This window comes from Rhea pennata, chromosome 1 (assembly GCF_028389875.1).
Source record: "Rhea pennata isolate bPtePen1 chromosome 1, bPtePen1.pri, whole genome shotgun sequence".
NCBI lineage: Eukaryota > Metazoa > Chordata > Aves > Rheiformes > Rheidae > Rhea > Rhea pennata.
Window position 1 is genome coordinate 59,426,024 of NC_084663.1, and position 19,020 is coordinate 59,445,043.

Consider the following 19,020-nt stretch of genomic DNA (forward strand, 5'->3'; position numbering starts at 1 on the left):
GAAGCACCTATCTGTGCATGGAGGAGCAGGCTAAAGCAAGCTTTCAATAAGATGCTGGAAATCTCAGGTTCATTTTACTGAAGAAGTATATAGGCATCCCCCCCCAAAAAAAAAAAGAGGGGGGGCATGAAAAATATCTGGACTGTGACACAGAGGTACAAAACTGCCAATCTGAGAAGCTAGGTGTTGTCACTCAACTCCATTAAAAATCAGTGGTGGTGTGAGCAAAATGAAGTGGGGGGGAAAAATAAAAATGTAAGATAAAGTAGAACTGCTGGATTTGTTTCAGCATTTTCCCAGTTTCCCACAGAACACTAACAAGGATCCATTGGAAGCCTGGGATGAGAAATAAAACTTCATCATGAACCAAAAACTGTTTGACAGGAATGAAATAAAAGTGAAAATAAATGGCCATTATATCATGAAGTATGCAAGGAGAGTTTTTGGATAAAAATGAATGTATTTATTAACATACAGATGTGGGGGGATACAAAACATTCTCTGCTGACAAAAGTTACTTCATTCTGTCAACAGTCAGGAGGGATAATAAAGGGCTTCTCCAAATTGTGGCTAAGATCTTAACAGGTGGTTCTTAAAGCAGGAGTATCCATTTCTATAGTTAAATGAGATAAACAGGTTTTCCAAAGTGCCACATTCCAGTGACTTTTGCTGAATCATCACCAGACACTTACAGCTCTGCATATTTGGGGAAAAATAGACTCCTTATTTTTGTATGGGGGGGGGGAATTACAACCTTAAAAATGTGATAGCACTCCCCTTTGAAAAGGTTTTGTCCTTTTTTGGGTGCGTCTCAAGCACTTCTTTTCACTTCCAGCCAGGGTGATGAACTGGCTGACTTGTGTCCTCCACCTTGAGGAGCTCCATTTCCCAAATAATCTGTGGAAAATAGGCATCTCTTTCATGCTTGCTGGGTATTTATCTTACCCATTCTAGAGGGAAAGCTGACAGAACAAGGGAGAAAGGAGTATAGCCACAATGTGACAAAGGTTGCTGATGCTTCATCAGTTATGATGCTTTCTGCATGAGTGTCCACTATCATTACCAATATTTATTAATAGGTCCAGTAAAGAACAAAGAAGATGCTGAAGATTTGCTGTTATCTCCTCCTCTTAAATTTGCTTGGCTTGCAACTCAAAGCTAACCCTGGGCTCAAAGTGAGGATCAGCCAGAAGGGGCTGGAGTATGGTATGTGTGATTTGTGTGATTTCTTTTTTTTTCTTTTTTTTTTTTTTTTTTTTTTTTGGTATCTTTTTAGGAGCTAGTGGTGGTATTGCACAGAATCCTGATATGACAAACATCTTGGAGTGAGGGCAGTGGGAGGAAATGAGCTGATTGGAGGCTATAAATAAAGGGAAGGTTTAAGAACATACTAAAGCAGAGATGATTGTGGCATACAGGAAGGTGACTGACAGCCCACTACAACATATCCAGGTTCATTTTGAGTTCAGATACTGAACCAATCAGTTCAGCTCTTGTGGTGACCAAGAATGAGACCTGAAATAGCACTGCTGGGCCTCAAATGAGACACCTTCGTTCTTCTGTCTCTGTGTCCATCCAATCAAATGGAAGCAGGCAGTATTTTAAGTCTCCTAAACTGGAAGCACATAAGCATAAACTCCCAGTCAACACCAAAGGCAACTGAAGTAATTACTATCTTCTTGCAGCCAAGGAGGTTGGGCTTGAGATCCTGAAGCAGAACATGGAGAAGGAGCAATTCCCTGATTTAACTGGCTATGAGAAATTTGGGCTAGGTAATGTCAAATACAACATCTCAAGGTAAGTAACAATCCTGCAAAATAGCTCTTTTTAATTTAAGATTATGCATGCACAGTGCTACATATAGTGATAGTATCTTAATTAAGGGAATGTCAATGTATTTTACAGTAACTATCACTTAAAGGAGAACACCCTCGTTTGTGACCTGGGGCCTTCATTGAAACCCTGATGAAGTCGCAGCAAACATACATAGTGATTCCTTTCATTTTTTTTTTTCTAGATGGAAATTAACTGGCCTAATATAGTCAACTAAGCTCTTACTGTGATCAGTGGAGAGAGCTCACATACTCAGAGGGAAGTTCCACCTCCTTTTTAGACACCTATTTCAGAACGAGATTGATCATCCTCTGCAAATGTTGATGTTTTTCCATCAACTAGAGAGGGAGCCCAGAGAAGTAGACCAGAGAAGAACCTGGATCAGAACTAGCTGCTGATCTGGAATACATCCATAAGAATTGTTTTTAAAATGCTATGCAGTGTAAATTGGGTAGTGGTCCTGGATTTACAGGCATATTTTAACAGCAGGACAGAAAGAATGTTAGCTTTGTATTCTGCTTGCTGCTGGTTGTAGTTGCTGTAAACACCAGGACTTGAATCTGAATAAATAATCACACTCTGTAGTATGACTCTGACAGTACACATACCACACAGCAGATTCCAAATTTTCCTAAAGGCAGTCACCTTTAAGATCTACAAGAGATGCAGAAATATGCTACATGATTTGAAATAGTAAAAGAGTAAAGTTTTGAAATATAAAGTCCTCATGCATTAGCACAAAGGTTGCTAATGCGAATATCCCCTTAAAATTTATTGGGAAGAGAGAAATGAGCAGAAATCAAACAGTTGCTGATGAGCTGAAATAAGCTAAAAAATTAAAGGAACCAAAGGACTCGCAGAAATATGTAAATTATTATTAAACACACTCACTTGGCTATTATGAATTTGTTCATGTAAAATACTCTGAACACAGAAGCGCCTATCTGTACATGGAGGAGCACCACTGCATAGGTGCAACATTTTGCACTTCAGTGCTTGGTCTGCAACATGTGTACAAAGTTAATTTAGGCACCTTGCTGATTGCTTAGACAAGCACTTAACTAATTTGCCTATTCAGTTGTGCTAAGTGAATGTAAAATTATGTCAGGACACAGGCTTGAGATTACACCTATCGAAGCCTGAAAAAAGTGCAAACAGGAGCAGGAATGACTCCATTTGATAGCTGAGTTCATAAATGTTGCAACGACTGAGAGTAAAGAAATTCAAAGTACAATTAGTATCCATGTCTCTATTGAGTATTATAATTACATCTGTTTTGTTTACTAACCAGCTGAGTTGCAGGAAATTGTAAATAGATACTTCAGGAATTCTACAGAAAATAATTTTAATATTAATCACAAAAATACATGGGGGGCAGGTTTAGCTCAGTTGGTTAGCGCGTGGTGCTGTTAGTGCCAAGGTCATGGGTTCAATCCCTGTATGGGCTATGCTGAGGGTTGGACTAGATGACCTCCGGAGGTCCCTTCCAACCTTACCATTCTATGATATTCTCACCAGAAAATCAATTGTTAGACAATGCAAACCATAGAAGCAGCAAATAGAAACATTCAGTTTGGTTCCATAAAAGGTCAAAGTTATCCTGATATCCTACCATTTCATTCTCTGAGGGGAAATTGTATGTGACTGAAATTTAAACCTTGTTTTGGCTTCATCCTGATCTTGGAGTAAAAACTTATTCATATTCTTTTTTTTCCCTCTCTCTTTCTCCCTTGTGTTAAAGAATAAGAGTCACTGCTGTTGAATTCCCCAGTGCTTCCATCTCCTTTATACCTGGGACAGGGATAAAACTGGTGATTGGAAATGTTTCTTTAACCATTGATATGAACTGGAACATAAGGACCTGGATGTTGTAAGTAGAGGCTGATGTATCCTGGGTGTTTCCTTGACAAAAAAGGATGTGAAGATAAAAAGCAAGTTTTAGTTTTCCTTATGACCTCTTTATGACAAAGTTGCTCTTTAACAGCTAACACCAGTAACCCAAGAGTAGACTGTTCCTTCTCAACCAGTTTGCTGGTGGGAGATAGCCCCAGTCCACTAATCTGTAGCACTGATAAAGAAGCATCTCTGTGGGTAGTAAAAGATTGAAGTTCTGGTGGAACACCTGACATGGTCCAGCCTGTAGTTAATTACACATTTTGAAAAACTGTGATACAGTGGATCAGTCTAGTGTAATAAACCCACTGATATTAAAAGTGCAGCCTCACTGTTAGAAACTATCCAAGAGAAGCAGCTCAGAAGCCAATGGAAAAAGAACAAACACTTTAAAAGGCAGAGCTCAGAGGGTTGTGATTAGTGGCACAGTGTAGTTGGAGGCCTGTAGCCAGTGGTGTTCCCCAGGGGTCAGTACTGGGTCCAGTCTTGTTCAGCTTCATCATTGACCTGCACAAAGGGACAGAGTACCTCCTCAGCAAGTTTGCTGATGATGCCAAGCTGAGAGGAGTGGCTGATACACCTGAGGGCTGTGCTGCCATTCAGAGAGACTTGGACAGGCTGGAGAGCTGGGCAGAGAGGAATCTCATGAGGTTCAACAAGGGCAAGTGCAGGGTCCTGCACCTAGGGAAGAGTAACCCTAGGCACCAGTGCAAGCTGGGGGCTGACCTTCTGGAGAGCAGCTCTGCAGAGAAGGACCTGGGAGTGCTGGTGGATGACAAGTTGAGCATGAGCCAGCAATATGCACTTGTGGCCAGGAAGGCCAATGCACCTGGGGTGCATTAGGAAGAGTGTTGCCAGCAGGTCAAGGGAGGTGATCCTGCTCCTCTACTCAGCCCTGGGGAGGCCTCATCTCGAGTACTGTGTCCAGTTCTGGGCTCCCCAGTATGAGAGAGACATGGAGCTACTAGAGAGAGTCCAGTGTAGGGCTATGAAGATGATTAGAGGGCTGGAGCACTTGCCCTATGAGAAACAGCTGCAAAGGGCCTCTTCAGCCTGGGGAAGAGAAGGCTGGGGGGGGGAGGGGGAGAAATCTTATCAATGTCTGTAAATACCTGACGGGAGGGTGTCAAGAGGATGGGGCCTTTTCACTGGTGCCAAGCAACAGGACAAGAGGCAAAACTGAAACACACGAAGCCCTGTCTGAATGTGAGGAAGAACTTCTTTCCTGTGAGGGTGTCAGAGCACTGGACCAGCTTGCCCAGAGAGGTTGCAGAGTCTCCTTCTCTGGAGATATTCAAAACCCACCTGGACATGATCCTGTTCAACATGCTCTGGATGACCCTGCTTGAACAGGGGGGTTGGACTAGATGATCTCCAGAAGTCCCTTTCAACCTCAACCATTCTGTGATTCAGCAAGATCAGTCTCCTCACCTTCCCAGTCTTGGGCCACTTCAGAGGAAAGAAATCTTTCCTCTTCTTTCTCCTCCAAATCTCATTATCTGTATTGCTAAACTGACTGAATTACCAAAGTCTGAGCTGCACTTCCAGGCTTATGCTGTCAGGGACAGGGAGTGCTGGATACACTGTGAGGGCAGGGGAGCACCCTCTGTGAGGGTGACAGCACAGCAGCAGGGGTAAGAAACTCAAAGGCAAGCAGAGAAAATCAGCAACAGGCTCAGGCTCGGCCACCAGTCCAAATTGCAAAATAAGCCCATAAGGATGAGGCAGGTCTGAGGCTAAGCAGGGAAGTAAGTTAGCAAGACACCATCAGGATTAATACAGTACAAGGCTATACACACAGCTCAGGCAAGGAACTGATTTTGAATGTTAGCTCCTGAGCCAAGGGACAGAGAACCTCAGTGAAGCTTTTCACAGCTCCTTCTCACAACTGAGTTGTTTTCACAACAGTTTGATCCAAGATAACACAGCTGCACCATATTAGAGCTGGTCTTGAGCATGGACCATCAAACCTCTGGGATGGTGGTGAGATAGGACTGCAGAGCCTGTCAAGGCAGGCCAGGCTTTCTGACATCAGTTATGCGTAGACTCTGCTCAGTTAGCATCAGACCAGATCCAGGACATATCAGATATACTGTAGTTCCCCTTGTGGTGGATACACTTGTCTTGTAACTGGATTGAATTACTGTAAAATGATGAATTAACAACTTCCCCCCAAATCCTTTTCTTTTTCTCTCCAAACTTCTAACATGGAGTGTTAGTATACTACTGTGTAGAGAACTTGACTCTTTGCAGATTCTATTAGAATCTATTTTCATTATAAGAAATACAGTAAAAATATTCAGATAAACAGCTTCATCCTCAATGAACAAAAAAGTGTTTGACAGTTAATCTGAGTCTTGAATGTTCCCCCAAAATAGATTTTTCTTTCTATTATATTTTTCTACTTTATGCAGCAAAGACACTGGAAGAAGCACAGTGTACATTTCAAAGATATTTGTTACTGCAATCTTTTCAACACCTCTGGATAACATGGGTCATACACTGATATCACTTACAAGCTGCCGGACAACTTCTGGTGATATAGACATCAAATTGAATGGAAAAAGTGGGTAAGTGCAAGAGTTTTGTATATACTCTGGGAGAAATTAAATGTAAATGGCACGAAGACAGCTTCACAAAATAGGGCACCCAGAATTGCTTTTAGGAGTGTGCTTGCGCCACAGGTGAGAATCAGAGTCTTAACCCAGCGTTAAAATGTGTTTTCTCAGACCAAATTTGACCAATGTCATTGTGCCATTTGTCCATGCTGTCACTTGACTAGAATTGCACTGTTTGTCCTCTACTCAGAACAAATAATTCCTCATGCTCCTTCAGCACACAGTTCTTTCCAAATGCTGCTCTCATCCTCAACCCTAGGTGGAATTGCATGCTTGTAGTCTGCTTTAAGCACTTGTAGTCACAACACTACCAAAACAGCAACAAGGCTGCTGTGTATTGTGCCTCTGGATACAACCCTGTGCGCCACTATTTCATTGTTTTCTTGCACATCTTTCACTGTCTAAATTCAACTACTGTCTCTTTTTTTAAAGAAAAAAAACTTGCACTGAAAGCTCCTGGGGCACCAACTGCTTATTTATTCTGTGTTTGTATATACACAGGGGTAGTAATATAACCTGTCCAGTCTAATCATTGAGGTGAACAGTGCTGAAACTCTTCTTTTAAATGGTGGCCCTCTGACGGTGTTTACATTTCAAAAAGCCCCAGTATGAACTCAAATATCAGCTCTGAGGCCGTTAAATTAGTGATGTGCAGAGATGCTTGATTTCCTACAGAAACAGCTTTATAAATAAGTACACCCAGGAAGTATAAAAATCTGTCAATAACTGTAGTGTCTGACCTGTGAATTGCATTTTTCTTCCTTTCCTGTAGCTTCCTGCATAACTTCTTTATTAAGTATCTGAAGAAACCCATTCACAGGAGCTTGGCTACTAATGTAAGTCTCAGTTGCTTAGCGGGAGGGATTTAAGAAATGACTTTCACAAGTCAGTGCTGGGAACTTGGCAAAAGAACTAGAAAAATATAATCTGAGAGCACCATCAGCATTTTGCCAGTCAGAAATGCTTCCAGACAAAGTGCTGAGTTCATGACCAAGATGCTGACTGATGCAGAGTTAGTTTCAGTCAGGGCAGTAGCAGGGCCAGTAGCATGTAGTTACTTTCCCATTGTAATCCAGAATAAGTATATGCCTATATATCTAGAAGTATTTTAGTTATTGGTTAATCTTTGGACTCAGTAGATTGAGGGGAAAAAAACATGCATTGGGTGGCACATACAGATCTTGTAGTATGGTAGCTCATAGTATGACATACATAAATCTGTGTCAAAGAGGTAAGTAGTTCAGACGCCAAACTGCCCACGGCCTCTGAGAGAAGACAGAGCTTGAGATGGCTGTGTTTCTACCTCTGAATGAGGATCTCTGCTGTGAGACCAAGGTGAGATCTGTCCTTTCTCGTACTAAACTGCTAGTTTTGTCACCCGTATTAGGGTGCTACCCTAAGCAACTTCCTATTTTGACTGTTGCCTAAAGGCAGCTCTGACATAGGATATGCTCACATTGCAGCAAATACTGATGTTGGGGACCCAGATAGCTAAACTCAAGCTAGCTCAGGAGCTTTGACAAATGCTGCAATGTATGTCACATATGCGGACAGTTTTGCCAGCACACAGTAGAGTGGTGGGTACAGGCCCACACTAATCAAGCCCTAACTTGAGTGTGCTTTTACAGTCATGTCCCAACATCAGATCTGGGATCCAGCTGATAGATAAAGACCTCCAGTCACTGAATGGTGAGTCACTAGTGATATCCTTTCCTTGTGTTTTCTGTCTCCTGCTCAGTGAGATTCTGTAGTTCCCTAAGCAGCAGCTGTTCAGCAAAGCCTCCAGAAGCGGTATGAGCTCTACATTCTGCCTTGCTTGCAGGATGCTTCTGAGGAGTCAAGAACTCAGGAGTGATTCTCAACTTGCAAATGTGGCAGTCAGCACATCTATTGTCAAAAGTGCTGTTTAGCAAGCAACGTTGATGATGAAGCTGCTTTCACTTCCCATGTCCTATGCTCCATGTGTTCTCCATGTATCTGCCTTTTAAAAGCTGAGGCGAGATCTCTTAGCCTGCCTGGAAATTTAGGTCTGTCTTAGCTGTTTATCTGACTTGCCAAAGGCAAAATGAAAAAAGCTTCTCATTGCAACCATTTTGGCCTAGATTTGCAAAGGTATTTAGGCACCAAAAATATTAGGCAGATACTGTATGCAAACACAGAAGTGCCTAGACAGGTCAGATGCCAACCTTTCTGGGAAAGCATCTGGAAGCTAGAGGCTCTTTGGATGCAGACCTGATTGACAAGAAAGCCCAGTACCTCCTCCTGTCCCAAAGTACTGTTACAGTCATTTCCTTTTTATGGTTACATCAAACCTATTTTTCTACAATGGGATAATGCTAGGCAAATTAAAGAAGGTGCTCTCGAGTAACTGCCAGTAGAAACAGCAAGCCTTCAGTTAGAATGCATGTTAGGAGATCCTCCCTTGATATATACAGTTCTTTTTTTTTTTTTTTAACTTCTCCTCTTTAGGGACAACCTCGTGCATTTCTCTTCAAAAAAATGGCTTAGTTTTAATTAAATCTAAACTTCTTTCTGTACAGTAAAGTACAGTTCTTTCTGTACTTTTGCAATATCAAGTATTTTGTTTTATTTGCCACCCTTACAGTCCTAATGCCAATTGACGATTTGGTTGAAGTAGACTACTCTTTAAATAGCTTGCCAGCAGTCTCCCGACCACACATTGACCTGGACTTAAAGGTAATTGTCTGCAGTGCTATTTGCCAAGATTGGTTTATTATGATATGATCTTATTTCTAGATGAATAGGATTGCTGTTTTGAACATTAAGACACAATATCAGAGAAGACAGACATTTCAAGACACTATCACATTTGTTATTGTGATCATTTTTAGCAATCCTGATGTTAAGCAAATTAATCAAAAACTACATCCTTTTCTTTTTTAATTGCTGGTGAATTGGTTACAGAAAGTAGAGAGCAGTAGAAATTGAGCAAGTTAGAAGAAAAAAGGGAAAGGAGAGAAGAAGTATCCATCTTCCTCCTGCTCTGTCACTGTTGGTTAATATCTGGGACTTCTTAAATTAGTTGGGGAAGATTTCTATGCATCTCAGTGAATTAGATGAGTCTGCTGTCAGAGGAGAGGAAAAGACAGAGCAAGCCTTTAGAAACAAGAATTAAGCCTCTCTCACTTTGAATGGGAAGAGAGAAGACCCTTGGAAAAAGTATGGAATTCTGAGGACTGCTGATGAGGTCAAAAGCCATGCAAGTTTCCTTCAAACAAAGAAAAAGACAAAAAGAAATAAACTCTTTTTAGGCACCCAGACCAGCATTAGACAAGTTTCTAATTCTAGAATGCCTCAGTTGTCACTCTGTGTAAGGTGAAAGAGTGAGTTAGCTGAGGGTAGTTATCATCATCACCACAGCACAAAGAGTTTTAGACTTCGTTAAGGATCTTAAGTACTAAGTATTCTACAAAGGGAGAACAAATACAGTCTTGGCACGAAGATCTTATAAATTAAGTATAAACAAGAGACAACAGGGAAAAAACAGACAGGAACACAAAAGAGCAATGTCAGTGAGTATGCTAGGCACTAGTCTCAGCACAACAATTCTGTGATCACTATCAAGTTCCTCTGTGTATTAGGGCAAAGTAGTTCTTAAGGAGGGACTTAAGGTAGACTAGTATGGTAATGTCATGGGTGTTTACAAGAGTTACTCTCCTATGTAAGATGTAACATGGGAAAATAGAAAGTCAACAACCATCAAATTCAAAAAGTTAGGGTTGAATGTAGAGATCATTGGCAAAGAGATCCAATATTTTGTAAGTATTCTGATAGTCCTTAAGAGGTGACAGAAACATTGAAATAGATGAGGAAGGGTTGATAAAGACACACAGAATACATTTGAGCTGAAACAGAAAGGAGAAACTGGTAAAGGGAATAGATTTTTTTTTTTTTTAAAGTCATCTTAACTTCTGGATTCTTAACTTTTCCCATTATAAATAGATTTTACTTTTTGTCTAGAAGCTTTTGGAAGTATTAGATCTGCAAGCCTTGGCTAATATCATGGGTAGCGCAAAAGACAACACAGGTGTTTTGTTGGTTGACAACAAGTCTTGTTGTCTCTCTTTTTTATCTCACTGGCATTCTTTTGTCTGCGCAAGTTACCCATTTGCTTTAGGGTAGAATATGGTCTTCATTTTTATCTAGAAAGGCCTCTGTAGTTTTAGAGATCCATCTTCTAATTGAGCCTATTGGATAGCTTGGGCTAGCAGTTCTCATATTTCAATCCATGGAGGTGGGGAAAGAAAAGTAAAGATAAAGAAGCTTTTCTAGAAGAAGGAAATATAGTTATGCTTAGTCATGCTCTTCATTCAGTATTTAGGTCCTTAAATAAGAGACCTTATTGCCTGAGGGGTAAACTGCCTTCAGAAGGTGATCTGCATCTTGAAAGGTAGATCTCAGGTGTCTTCTGTGGAGGAATCTCATCTCTGAAATTTGTCTTCACAGCTTGCTTGAAAGGGTTTTGGGGTGTGCTACAAGGCCTTTGTAATCATTTATATACTTAAAGGAATAGCTTGAGCTCATGTTGTGGGTTGGAACAAGGGAAAGGAAGTCAGAACTTTGGAGCAGTACTCATTTTTGTTTCTGACAATACTTTTCAGGGGATAGTCTACCCAGGTGGAAACTATATTGCTCCTCCCTTTGTGGCAGCTCCCTTCATTGTCCCAGACCAAAGCGACTCCATGCTCTACCTTGCCTTCTCTGAGTATTTCTTTCAGACCTCCTCCTTTGCTTACTACACAGCAGGAGCCTTCAACATAACGATTTCAGAAGAGGTGAGTAGGATTCACAGAGGAATGGGTTCAGAGTTGTCCAAGTAATCCAAAACATGCCACTTGTTAGTGCAGTGGCAGACTCACTAATTGGCCTGTGAGTCCTGTGATGGTGGATCATAAACACAAAGGTACTGTTATGCTGTTTTGTGCTATATAGATTATTTAGGACATAGCCAGAGGTGCCCAGTTCCACTGAGCAAAGTACCGAATGTTGGCAACTTTCCTGCAAAAATAATGGGCCTCTATGTCAGATCCATAATTAAAAAAAAAAAAAAAATGAGATGGACAAAGAGGATTTACCCTGGGGAATTATCTTAGTGGCCGTTTCCTAATAAGTCTTTGCCTACTCAAAGTGCTATAGGGGCCATGGAAGCAGAGCATATATTACCAACCTCAGCAGCTGTGGCTTGGAGGCCAGCTAGGCTTGGCTATCCTGTCTCCAGGTGGTTCTGTAAGTCCCAAAGCACCAAGTCTGCAGCCCAGACTGTAAGAATATTACTGCACCTGTACTTCTGCAGAAGGCCTTATTAAGTATTTGCTTCCCCAGGGAGTGTTTTGGCATATGTTACTGGGGAACAGCTTTAGGTGTGCTGAGTTCTTTAAGGATATTTCTGAGGGAAAAAAAAAAGGTATAAAATCAAAAATTCATTGAAATGACAGCAATAATGCGTTTAAAGAAAAGTTGGGCATAAAAATCATGTCTAGTAAACTCATGTCTGTCTTTTCTTTTTGCAGATTTGCAGTTATTTTAATATAAGCACAGAGATATTTGGCAGTATCATCCCTGAGGTGAGTATTGTCATTTACACACACTTAGGAAACCACTATCCCTGGCCCCTGTAGGTGTGAGACACCTAAACACTGGTATATTCCAAAAACTGCAAGGCCTGTGGGGCTCTTGCAACGGAGAAGTGGGAATATCTGTGCATCCTAAGAGCAGAGCAGATAGGCCTTCCCAACTCCAACCCCTGCAATCGAGTTATTTAAGCTGTTACCAAATTTGGCCCATAACCTTGCACATAAATCTTTGCTCTGGGTACTGGGCCAAAGCCATTGCTCTTTCCACCTAAAACCAGTTTGGGGTAGGAAAAAGCTTTCAGTCAAGAGTCCTGCTTTGCTCAGCTCAGGAATAACTCCTTTCCCCTGCCCATAGCTACATGATTGCCTTTGCTTCACTAGCAGCCTGTGACTCATTAGCAGAAAGAAGACAAGCTGACAGATGGGCAGGAAATGGTTGCATCTATGAAAAGACTAAACATATTGCCATTTATTTCAAGACAGACAATGAATAGGACAGGAGAGAAAGTACGAGCATATGTGGCTTTTACCAGACTTGACAGACTGAGCAACTAAAAATGAGCGTAAGAGGTCCCAGGCTTTGAGTTCCAAGGATGGATGAAATTAGACTTGGGGTTCCAGGAACTTAATATCCTTGTTTGCTTGCAAGATGATACTAGGTTCCTCCAAATCTGAGGAGTTTGTTGCAAAGGCTGGCATAATATGGTCTTCTCCATAAAATGCCCTGAGCTCTGATGCTGATATTCCATCCCCCTGCTCTAAGTAACTAATTTATTTGGCAAATCTACCCTCTCTGGTAAAGGACAGATGAGGCTCTGAGGACAGTCCAGAGCAGAAAGCTACCTTATCAGATGGGTGAATCTCAAAGTGACTCCTAAGCTCTTTTGTTATGTTACTTAAATGTCACATTCACATTCCATTTCTTTCCTGTGTTCACAACTAATGTTTATTTTTTCTGGAAGCGATTCAGAGAAAACAGGATTCCTAGAGTAAAAGGAACTTTCACTGCATTCTTGATATGGCCAAGACTCTTGATTTATCACCAGAGGAAATTTTCTATTTCCAGCTTACTCAAGGAATCTCATGTTAGCAGCTGTTCTTAAAACCTCACCTGAAGGAGCTACTTCAAAATGCTTGCTTTGGAGAATGAGGAAAATGTGTCAATCTGATCTGTTCTACAAAAAAGCATTTCTCAGACTTCTTTTGCCTTGGATCCTTACAGGTAGCCCAGTATTCAGTTATGCCATACCCAGTGATGTTGAAGCTAATGGCTACGGAAACACCTATCATCAGCTTACAGCAGGATTCCTTTACACTAGAGATCCAGGGCTCCATGGAGGTATTTGCTGTTCTGCCAGACTCAACCACTCAGTTGCTGTTTACAATGAACATAGTAAGTATAATGAACAGTGCTATGTTTAATTCAGATCTAAATATGTTTGTTCTTTCCTTTTTAAGTCTGTCATAGAAACAGAGAGGACCAGATTTCTTCTGTTTAAACATGCAAATTCACCTCAGTCACAGGCAGTGCCTATGTAGGCCAACTTAGCCTACAGAAAATTTCTATGGGAAAGAATCTTTTCCTATAGATGAACAAAAATCCAATTATATCCTAGCTTCGATTACCTGAAGTTTTTTCTCCAAACATCCAGTTCTACAGGCATGAGTCTCATCTCTTGACATCTTGCTCATTCATCTAAAAATGTCTTTTGATTAGTGAAATCTTATTACCTGCATTTCAGCTCCTGTCAGTGCCATTCAGATAACCAGACATTTATTGTATGCAAGCTACATGAACCATGAGCTAGGGAGAAAGGTGCAACTATATAGAACAGCTTCTATACATAACCAAGAAAATGATATTTTTGTATTTGTGATTAATTCTAAGCAAGGATTTTTGTTTTCTTTGCCTGGTAACACAAGGTTTCTTTCTCCTGCAGGCAGCCAATACCAGTATTTCTGTGAATATATTTGATCAGAAGTTGATGGGCTCACTATGTTTGAACAGGTAATTCAACCTTTGGGACAGAATGGCCCAAGGTCATTCACAAAGCAGTGTTAACAGTCTTAACATTAACTGTTTAGACCCATGACCAGGTTACTGTGACTTAATGATTGTGCTTCTCTGGGTGAGTTCACCTGGAGGAATCCCATCAGGAAAAAGCTCTGAGCTCCCATATCTTTCCTCATGCTTGTGACGGGATAAAGGTCAGTTACTGCTGAGCTGCAGTAGCTCATGAATCCTCAGTAATGAATCCATCTCTCTGAGCTTGAGAGACTTTCTCAACCTGAGGCAATGTGGCTGCTATAACCAGTGCAATTAGTGAGTGAAACAATCAATTCTAGGAATTATATTTGATTTAGTAGCTCAATTTATTCTTAAAATCACTCATACAGATTCTCATCTGGGCTAAGATTTAGCTGGGACTCCTTAATTCTGTGGCTGTGTGTGCTTGTATAGTTTAAAGCAGGAGGTTTTTCTGTGACAATTGACACAGTCCCCAAGGGACTGTTCATCAACTGATGCTTATTGCAAGACTGTGTGCTCATCAGACCTCTCTGCTCCTGATGTCTACTTTCCCCGCGAGGGGAGGTAAAAGTAGTATGCAGAGGGCAGTTATGATGACCCTGAATCATTAGAGAGCTTCCCTCATCCCCTTCCAGTTGGCCAGCTTTCCAGCCCATTTGTGTCACCAGATGTGGTACCAGATGCTTAAGTGCGGAGTGGTCCAAAACACAGGAAAGAATCTGGCCCCTTGCAGGTTCCCCCTATGTGGATATTCTCATAGCAGAGATTCCCAAGCTGAGGCATTGCAGCCTCCAGAAGGCCACAAAGATGGTGACCGGACTTTAGAAATCTAGCACGTCATGTTTTAGAGAGAGAAGCTCCACACACTGTGACCTCATAGCTGGAAACTGGGATCCTGATTTCACAGAGGTCCCTTCTAGGGAGTTAGCTATAGGGTTAAAGATATTCAGACTCTGTCAGGAGCTTAAGGACACTAGTGAGATGTTAAAAATCTGAGGACAGTGTTATCAGTTTCCCACAGCAGCATTCAAAGAGGAGAACCCACAGTGTGCTTAGAAACCTGCCTTGAGAGCTGGCCTGCTAGTGCTGTGGAACATCAGGAATCCTGTTTTGAATAGATGTTTATCCAAACAACTCTGAATATGGAAACATGCTGTTGCTGCTGTCTGTGCTGCTACAGACTATGAACTGATTTTTTTTTTTCTTTCCAGCCCTAATAGGGCTCACATCAAAGTTTTAAGCAAAGGTTCCGAAATCCTTCAGAAAAATCTCTCTACAGGTGCTTTGTCAGGCCTGGAGCCCTACAGCAGTAATTGTACATGATTAGGATAATGTTTATCTGTCCTTTCTAGTTACTCATCTTGTTTCTCTTTCCCTCAGGCTCCAGTACTCCCTAACCCACTCTAATGTTGGTTTTTTTGAGGTAAGCTGATATTTAAAGCACAGAGGAAATGCAAACCAAGAATTTCAGTGATAGCCAGGCTTGAGAGGAAGCAGCTGAATTCTGTCTATATTATTTTGAAATCATTTGGCTTCATTTATTGAATGGCTCTTCCCATCTCCTGGCAGCTACCTTTCTTCTGTGAGTTTTTTTTTTTGTTTTGTTTTGTTTTGTTTTTTGTTTTGTTTTTTTTTTAAGTATATTCTTTGGGCAAGTTAAGTGCTCTGAAAATGAAACATTCTGCAGTCTCTTTGACTGGTGTGTCATACTTCATCAGTGAGCACAAAGATCTCTCAGATCATAACCATGAAACACAGCAGTAATCTGAAACGTAATAGACAGAGCAGTGTGCTGTTTAAGTGATACATGCATGACTGAGCGAGAGGCACTCTGTGCAGTGGTACTCATCACAGATGCTCATAATTACAGTAGGGAGTGGGAGCCAAAACTAGTCTCAAATGGCTGAAATAGTGCTGTAACAGCACTAGGAAGGAAAACTCTCCCTCCATAGAGAGTCATTTAATTCTGTTGACAATCAATCAGTTCTGAGAAGCTGAGGAGAGAGGATTAAAACTGCTCTGGTTCTGCTTTGCTATTGGAGATAAACTATCTTACAAGTAAAGGACATTGACAGTTTTTGAAAATGTTGCCCAAGTATGATGAGAACCATTTGCATTTTGCATTTCATTTCCTTTGCATCATTTCAAAGGCTTAAGATCCAAAGGTCACTTTAACTTGTGACTCTCTTGGGCCAAGTGAGCTGAACAGTTGAATGTGAGCCTATAAACTCCATCCAGAATTAGGGCTTGACAATTCCACCACTATCAAGAAGTAATCTTTAACTCAGTTTTCTTATCTGTGATAGATCTCACTTCTAGAGAACATCCTGTCCTATATTTTACAGACTGAAGTAATTCCATCGGCTAATGGTAAGGTGACATTTCTAATGATCAGCTAAAAGCTTCTAGCACAGTGGGTGGTTCTAGTAACTTCCACTGACTTTTACTGCTTAGGTTACCACTTCCCATTAACTTGAGTGGAAAATGGCTGTTTACTAGTAAGCCATAGAATAGAGATTGATTTTGTAGGGGTATGAGTACACTCCCTAGCTGGCACTGTTTTGCAGCGTTGGCAGAGAAGCCCAGACAGAAAGGACTGGGAAACTCATCCACCTTCACATCAGTGAAGGTGGTTCTGAAAGTCATAACTGAGGCAGCTGATGAATCAGACTGGAAGCGTGTCTCTCCAGTCTGTATACCTGCCTGAGGACTGCTGTAGGTGAAATGCTTTCCTCTCTAGAGGAAAGGCTTTAGAGCTAGAAGGTTTTGGCCTTATATTAAATCTTATTTAAGCCCCCAAAGAGGGAGACATAGCTTTGTGTCAACCTTCTATACTAGTATGAACTTCACCATTCCTTAGTTAATGGAGACAAATGGGAACAGCTTCTAGTGAAGACTAGAGCTGTATTAATACTCCCTCAGGTAATTAAGACAAATCACAGAATGTAATGCATAATGTGCTGAACATGAAATGTCTTAGTTGGACAGCAACACTTTGCCAAGAGAAGAACATCTGTAATTCTTTCCCTGCTGGTAGATGAGCATCACACCTACCTCCCAGGGCTGCTTGTGAAGACTAAGAGGTTAATTATAACAGACAACCAAGTGGGTTTCTGGATAAACAGTGTTGATGGAGGGTGGATATTTATTAACCTTTTACTGCATACCTAACTCATTGTGCTTGTCCTTTCTTAAGCTAAACTGTCAAAAGGATTCCCTCTTCCTAATCTGGCCAATGTTACCTTGACAAGACCTCATATTACAATTGTGCAGGTGAGATTTTTGACACTCTTATGAAATAGTTATTCCTATTTTGGCGGGGAGGGGGAGCTAGATATTCACCTTCTGTTTGCACAGGAGATTTCCTGGATCTTCAGCTAGATAAGTAGCAAAAATCTATACGTTTAAAATGAGATCTGTAATACCAGTAAAATCTCATTAGAAACAACTCCTCTTTTTTTTGAGGGAGGAGAAAATAAAACTAAGTTATATACATAAGCCTGGAGTGATTGACCACACAGCTTGCTCAGCTTTGCAAGTTCCATTTCAGTGAGAAAACAAACTAGCCTTTTAAATTTTTGTTCAAAATTGGCTTGGCTAATCAAATGAAACTAGTTACCCCTACCCATGCAGTCCTCCTGAATTCAGTAGAATAGCTGAAATGTGAGAGAGAAGTGAACTTGATTTTTGTGCACATAGCCTCAGCCAATGGTAACCAGTTATTAACAAAATCTAATAATAATATTAGCCAAAGGAAGTAACTGAGCTCTCAGAAAACATCCCCTGCCTCATGATTATTCTTCTCCAACTCATGCAGTATTCTGTGCATCTTGCAGCACTCTGTTTCCCTTAGTTTGAATGTACAGTATGTTGCTAGAAAATAGAGTTGTAGAGGGAATTACTAACAAATGAATTTGTAGAGAATGGGTGAGGCAATTAAATTTCTCCACTTGTCTTCTAACTTCTCAGTCACTTTCTACTCTCCAGAGACAGTTCCAGACCCTTGCTTGTGCTCAAGCACAGAGCACAACTCAGAAATACAAATGATTTTTTTAATCTTTCTTTGTATTCCATTTATCTAGAGGCAGCCTAGTTCCCTACAAAATAGAAGTTGGAGACTACCTGCAGTTGCCAAAGCTGCCAACAACCTTAAAGGCTAAATATAAGCCAAGGATTTCAGTGGTTCTGTGGGGCCCACTCCCCACTTTTTTTTAAGCCATTACCTCTTCATCAGTAACTAGGAATGGGAGAGGACACAGCAGAACTGTTCTACCTTATCAATATGAACAAGGTTCCCATTAAAAGTTAATTTTATAGTCTCTTCTTCCAGTCCAGACTATTGGCTATAGCCAATAAAAATAGACAGGTAACTCTTCCCATTTTTCAAAGATACCATATTAGGCTGTGATTGACTGTTCTGCAGAGGTTCATTGCAGTGTTTGCATTGACAATGGGGAAGCCTTAAAGGAGGAGTATAGATAAAATGGTTAATTTTTAGGTTACTCAGGTGAAAATAATCCCACCCTGATGATAGTTGTTCCCTCACAGCTGAGATGAACTTCCCTGGGTAAACTATATGATCTTCAGCTGTACCTTCTGTTGCTAGCATGGTGCAAAGTGATAGGACCTGAGGCAGAAGATGGGGCTATTATGAGTTCAAAGTCTCTGTACTTTGAACTTCTCAAACATGTTACTTTCAAGTTTCATCTGTTTTCAGTAGATTTTATGATATTTAACAGTAGTAAAGGATTGAAATAGGGAGTGAGAGGGAACCTTTATTTTGTAATTCACAGCATTTCAGTGACTGTTCTTCTCTCTTCAGGGTTTCCTGTTGATTTCTACTGATGTTCACTACAAACACTAAAGGAGGAGAGAGACCATTTGTTAATCACAAACTTCAAATCAGTAATGTGATTCTGAAGGTCAGGCACAGTTCCATTTTGCTGAAACATGTAACCTGAGCCCTGGCAAGAGCAATGTTGTCCTGGTCTGTGGAGGGAGGGAAAGCCCAAAGGACGCTGATGGAAAGCTTAAGGCTGTGCAAGAGTGGTAT

General features: G+C 40.9%; 1 protein-coding gene across 1 annotated transcript; it reads left to right on the forward strand.

Annotated features, from left to right (window-relative positions):
- The first annotated feature begins 1,100 nt into the window (after positions 1-1,100).
- Positions 1,101-18,831, forward strand: LOC134137011 (BPI fold-containing family C protein-like). Its single transcript, XM_062569419.1, has 15 exons — positions 1,101-1,206; positions 1,686-1,797; positions 3,575-3,703; positions 6,141-6,296; positions 7,117-7,180; positions 7,973-8,033; positions 8,950-9,041; positions 10,967-11,140; positions 11,876-11,929; positions 13,161-13,331; positions 13,879-13,946; positions 15,348-15,390; positions 16,274-16,337; positions 17,164-17,240; positions 18,790-18,831. Exons 1-15 carry the CDS (start codon positions 1,101-1,103, stop codon positions 18,829-18,831), a joined length of 1,413 nt encoding a protein of 470 aa, XP_062425403.1.
- The last annotated feature ends 189 nt before the right edge of the window (positions 18,832-19,020 follow it).

What these genes read in the sequence shown, in the direction of transcription:
- LOC134137011 (XM_062569419.1), top strand. Translation starts at nt 1,101, where the DNA reads ATGCTGAAGATTTGCTGTTATCTCCTCCTCTTAAATTTGCTTGGCTTG. An exon ending in AAATTGAATGGAAAAAGTGG is followed by an intron (nt 6,297 to 7,116) that starts GTAAGTGCAAGA and finishes CCTTTCCTGTAG; the next exon opens with CTTCCTGCATAACTTCTTTA. An exon ending in ACAGGAGCTTGGCTACTAAT is followed by an intron (nt 7,181 to 7,972) that starts GTAAGTCTCAGT and finishes GTGCTTTTACAG; the next exon opens with TCATGTCCCAACATCAGATC.